Source organism: Lactuca serriola, chromosome 3 (genome assembly GCF_051521515.1).
Source record: "Lactuca serriola cultivar US96UC23 chromosome 3, Lser_US96UC23_V15, whole genome shotgun sequence".
NCBI classification, from domain to species: Eukaryota; Viridiplantae; Streptophyta; class Magnoliopsida; order Asterales; family Asteraceae; genus Lactuca; species Lactuca serriola.
In genome coordinates, this window is record NC_136410.1 from 295,000,312 (window position 1) to 295,005,715 (window position 5,404).

The following is a 5,404-nucleotide window of genomic DNA, read 5'->3' on the forward strand; positions in this document are numbered from 1 at the left end:
TTTGCACCTCGCCCCTTGGGCAGTATTCAGCCAGCATGATTTCCTTCAATCTTTTCCAACCCATAGCATTACCTACTGGCATGGTTAGGGTTTTGACTCGACCATTCCACCAGGTCAAAGATCTATCATTGAAGGTGCAGGTGGCGAAATTCACCTTGTTGGTTTCGGAACAGGCGTAAATTTCGAAGATGGATTCGATCTTCTTGAACCATCGAGTCAGAGCGATGACTCCTCCATTTCCGTCGAAGGACTTGGGTTTCGCGGTCATGAAGTCCTTGTAGGAACATTCCTTTTGTTGTCCCTGACTTTCGTCTTGTCTTTGTGGGTCGGTTCCACCTCCATCCCCACCAGAGTTCACTTGTGCCATTGTTGCATTCACGGCGGCTGTAACTGCTGCCTGAAACATGACGGGGTCGAACTGAGGGGGTGGTGGTGGCGGAGTGTTATCGTTTCTTCTGATGGGTCTTGGTCAAGGAGGCATCTTTTTCTAGAAATAATCAGGAAAAAGAGGATGGTAAGTCCTCAAGATATATAAAAATAATATATATCTCATCCTGATAATGATAGTGTTCTACCCGCGATAAGCACAGAAAGTTCACTAATGTAACTAAGTTATCGCTACAAAATAGATAAGTAGTAACACTAAGAATGAATCACTTCACTGAATTTGGATCTAGCGAAATACTCCTATAGTATTTTCTAATGAATGTTGTTGGTAAGTTTTAGGCCTACTGTAACACCACCGTCGCTCCCAAGCACATGTTGGTCATATTTTAACTGAATATAGTTGAGCAGGCTATATTCACCCAAAACATGATTACATAACTGCCCAGGTTTGACCGTAGTGTCCCGACACCCAAATACTTTTTGTGTTGTTCCACTAATGACACGAATTCTGTTAGGTATGCATGCTCATATACTTTTATAAAAGTACTTATATTTTTGAAAGTATGTTTTAGTGTAGAGCACTTAGGCCCCTTTAGTGTTTATAGTTGTATACCATGTAAGGTTCGTATACTAGTTCGTGATAAACAAGGGCTATGAAACCAATCTGTCACACCCCAAAACCAGAGTGGCAGAAACGTTCTGGGGTGGAGGACGTCATGTATTGCATCACAACCAATGTATAATAGCAATCATAGCAACACAAGCATTACATTGAATACTTAAATAAAAATGTTTACATCAATTTGGAAATTGTCTGAAACTTGTTTGGATTTCGTCATACAGAATACATATATATATATATATATATATATATATATATATATATATATATATTGATTTCCTGATAATACAAGCAGTTTAAAAATATCAGCATAATGCTGGTGAGTTCATAAGTAGTAGTTTGTAATGAAACTTGTTGATGAGCTAGCAGAAATGTTTGTATAGTTTTAGCCCTATCGAAAATACCCGTTACCCGAATTACCCGCCCGACTTTTTTCGGGTATCGGGTAAATGTTTTCGGGTATTTGGGTAACCCGATTTTTTTTCAGGTCGGGTAAAGGGTATATTTCTTGGGTTTCGGGTTTACCCGATTACCCGATTTATCTTTAACAACTAATGGGCCATTTATCCCTTTATGCCTCTGTGAGTGTCCGTTCTAATTCTCCTCCCAATTCCCCATGTTCTATTTTGAAAATAGTATTTTCTGATTATCACTACGTCTTTGGTTGTTTACGTCAAAAAAAACCCTTGTTGTTCATCATCGATCATCAATCGTCGTCTCCGGTCAGCAGCAATCATCGTCGCCGGTAGCAGGTTAGTTCTTTTTGTATTGATGATCATCAATTCTCGCCCTATTCTTGTTTCTTCTTCAATATCTTCCTGTGATTTTTGATATGAAGACTCCAAAATTAAAGCTTTACCCCTCGAAACAAGAAATAACATTTTCCTTCTTTAATCTCTTCCTGTGATAGTGTGATTTGCTCATATTATTTTTTCCTTTGTGAAGCTGATAGTATATATCAAAGACCAAATTCTTGAAGCTGATTTGTTCATATTCTTTTTCCTTCTTGCGGTTGACCAAATTCTTGAAGTCGATAGTTTATATCAAAGCCCAAATTAATAGGTTTTAACTTAAGCAATTCAGTCATGTGATAATTGATATGTTTTGATTCTTTTTTTGTTTGTGATACATGTGTATATAGCTGCATATTTCTTGGGCACATGATATTTTACATTTGTTGCTTGTTTCTCTCCCATTTTTCTCAAGTTTGGGAAATAGAAAGCCAACTTGTTTTTATTTTCTTGTGGCCAAATCTTTGCATCTAAATCAGATGTCATTATGAAAACCACATTAACATGACACAAAAAAGATGATTATATTGAAGTTTTCTTTTCCTGTTTATCATATTTTTTTCCTGTTTTCTTTTTTTCTTGATTTTTATGTTTCTTAACAGTTTTTTTTTTCTATTTTAGATGTCAAAAACAGATGATTATATTGAAGTGGAAGATGAGACAATTGAAGTTGAAACCCCAACAAATGGTCAAGTTCCACGAGAAAATGTGAGAAAAACTAAAGAATTCAACCCACGATCGAAAGTTTGGAACGAATTTGAAAGATATAAGGACAAAGATGGTGTTCAAAGATGCAAATGTAAGCATTGTGGTGGCGGGAATTACAAGTGCGAATCAAGCGCTTATGGGACCAAAAATCTAGGTTATCATTTAACTAAATGTAAAGTTTACCAAGCTAAACTTAGTGGTGGGCAAACACAACTAGCTTTCCAATATGGTGATGAAAACAAATTGTCAACTTGGAAATTTGATCAAAATGACAATCGGAAGGCTCTAGCCCACATGTTAGTAGTTGACGAACTTCCATTTAGCTTTGTAGAAGGTGCAGGCATTAGATATTACAATATTGTTACTCAACCATTGTTTAAAGTTCCATGTAGAAGTACAAGCACAACGGATGTCTACCAATTGTTTGTAGAGGAAAAAGAAAAAATTCGTGACTTTATTAAAAAAAATATTGGTAGAATATGTTTGACTACCGATACGTGGACTTCTAAACAACAATCATGTTATATGTGTCTCACCGCTCACTTTATTGATAACGAATGGAAATTGAAAAAAAAAAAGTGTTGTGTTTTTCTTCTCAAGAGAGTCACCTCGGGGTTGATATTGGAAAAATGGTTGAGAAGTGTTTAATGGAGTGGGAAATAGAAAATGTTTTCACAATTTCTGTTGATAATGCAAGTGCGAATGATGTGGCAATTGACTTCTTGAAAAAAAGTTTTCACAACTCCAACAAGTGTCTTTTAAATGGGAAATGGATGCACATTCGATGTGTTGCCCACATTTTAAATTTAGTGGTGCAAGATGGCATAAAAAAAGTTGATAAGGCGGTTGAGATAGTTCGATGGGCGGTTAAATGGATTAGGCAATCGCCTTTTAGAATTCATAAGTTTACCAAGTTTGCTGAGGTTGCTAATCCCGGTATAACAAAACACTTGAAAAGAGATGTGCCAACAAGATGGAACTCTACTTACCATATGTTGGAAATTGCCCAAGCTTACGAAAAAACTTTTGAAAGATATGATCTTGAGGAATTTGATTTTCGGAACGAAATTGAAAAGGCGGGTTTGTCGATACCTTCATCAAGCGATTGGGAAAGGGTTAGGAATGTATGCCATTTTTTAAAACCTTTTCATGATGTTACTTTGAGGATTTCCGGGACACTTTATGTGACATCAAACACGTGCATTGAAGACATATTTTCCATTCGTACGCTCTTGGATGATGCTATTTCCGATTCTAGTCTTTGTGATATTGCATTGGCCATGAAAATAAAGTTTGACAAGTATTTTGGCGACATAGAAAAAATGAATTTATTGCTTTACTTTGCTTTGATTCTTGATCCGAGGAACAAAGTAAAGTATTTGGTTATACTATTAGAGGACCGTTATGGAGAAAAAGGGATGGAGGCCAAAAAGAAATATATCATGGATTCTATGTATGAATTATATAATGATTATATTAGAATTCATTCTCCAAGTTCTACTTCAAGTACTACCGAGTCTACCATTTCATCATCGATATTAGGGAAACGCCAAAACCCAGATTTTACAGCACCTAACCCCCATTGAGAAATAAACTAAGAGAAAAGATGAAGACGAACATAGTTGAATCAATTAGGGAGTTAGAAAAGTATTTGCAAGAAAGTGTTGAAGACGACTCAAAAATGTTTAGTATTCTAGATTGGTGGAAAGTGAATAGTCCAAGATTCCCGATTCTATCATTGATGGCAAGAGATGTGTTTGCCATTCCCGTCTCAACCGTGGCTTCGGAATTTGTTTTTAGCACTAGTGGGAGGGTGTTGGATCCGTTTAGGAGTTCTTTGACTCCTAAGATTGTTGAAAGTTTAATTTGTACACAAGATTGGATTCGGGGTAACATAAGTGACACAATCGATTATGAAAAAGATTGGGAAGAAAATCAACAAATGGACAAAGGTAATTGTTTATCGTTTATTATTTTAATTATTGTAAATTTAAGATCTTTTCCTTTTAACACTAACATTATTGGACTTTTTTTATATAGAATTGAGCAAGATGAAGTTGTGAAGGTGCAAGAAGAACGAGTAGGTGCAAGAAGACGTGTATATTTATGAATGTCTTTTGGAACTTAGCATGTTATTATTTTGATACTATGTAATGGTTTCTATGTTTTCTAGATTTAAGACTTGAGTTTTTTTGGTAAATGCAAAATACATGCATATATATTGATATCAAGTAATTTAAATTGTTGACTTTGGTTGTTATTATTTCTTTAAGTATTTGTTTTTTTTTAACATCTTATTAGATTTGATAAAATTGTTAAACAAATACTTGATATCTCAAATATTATTGCGTAAAAAATCTCAATGTACAAAGTTTGAGCACAACATAATTATTTCATTAAATTTATTTTTAGATGCCATTAAAAAAAATTAAAAAAAAAATTAAAAATCGGGTAATACCCGAATTACCCTTACCCGACCCATTACCCGAATTACCCAAACCCGGTTTACCCGAATTTAATTTGGGTAGGGTAACGGGTAATTTTTTTTATATGAAAAACCCGAATTACCCGACCCGAATTACCCGAAACCCGAAAATTTTACCCGATCAACACCCCTATATAGTTTTAATAAAATATGATATTTTCTTTAATGAAATTGTAGTGTTATCAGTTCTGTAGTAAACCATGAATATCTGTATGTTTCCAAGAAAATCCGATATTTTGTTTAGTGAAAATGTAGCGTTATCAATTCCGTATAAAACCATGAATATTCGTTACTGAAAACTGTAGTATTATGCGCAAATACTACCTCATGTGACTAGCTAAAGCTAATCATGAAGTATAAGTATTTTGTATGTGAAGCCATTGCATAATTGGTTTTGTTTGAAAACCCTGG

At 34.9% G+C, this 5,404-nt stretch overlaps 1 protein-coding gene across 1 annotated transcript; it reads left to right on the forward strand.

The window, feature by feature from the left end:
• Positions 1-1,322: 1,322 nt before the first annotated feature.
• Positions 1,323-4,094, forward strand: LOC145096299 (zinc finger BED domain-containing protein RICESLEEPER 2-like). The gene is made up of 3 exons (XM_079034047.1): positions 1,323-1,328; positions 2,422-2,980; positions 3,088-4,094. Exons 1-3 carry the CDS (start codon positions 1,323-1,325, stop codon positions 4,092-4,094), a joined length of 1,572 nt encoding a protein of 523 aa, XP_078890173.1.
• Positions 4,095-5,404: the final 1,310 nt, after the last annotated feature.

Excerpts from the sequence above, each read along its gene's own strand:
- LOC145096299 (XM_079034047.1), top strand. Across the intron at positions 2,981-3,087 it reads CTTTATTAAAAAAAATATTG|TGTTGTGTTTTTCTTCTCAA; the intron begins GTAGAATATGTT and ends AAAAAAAAAAAG.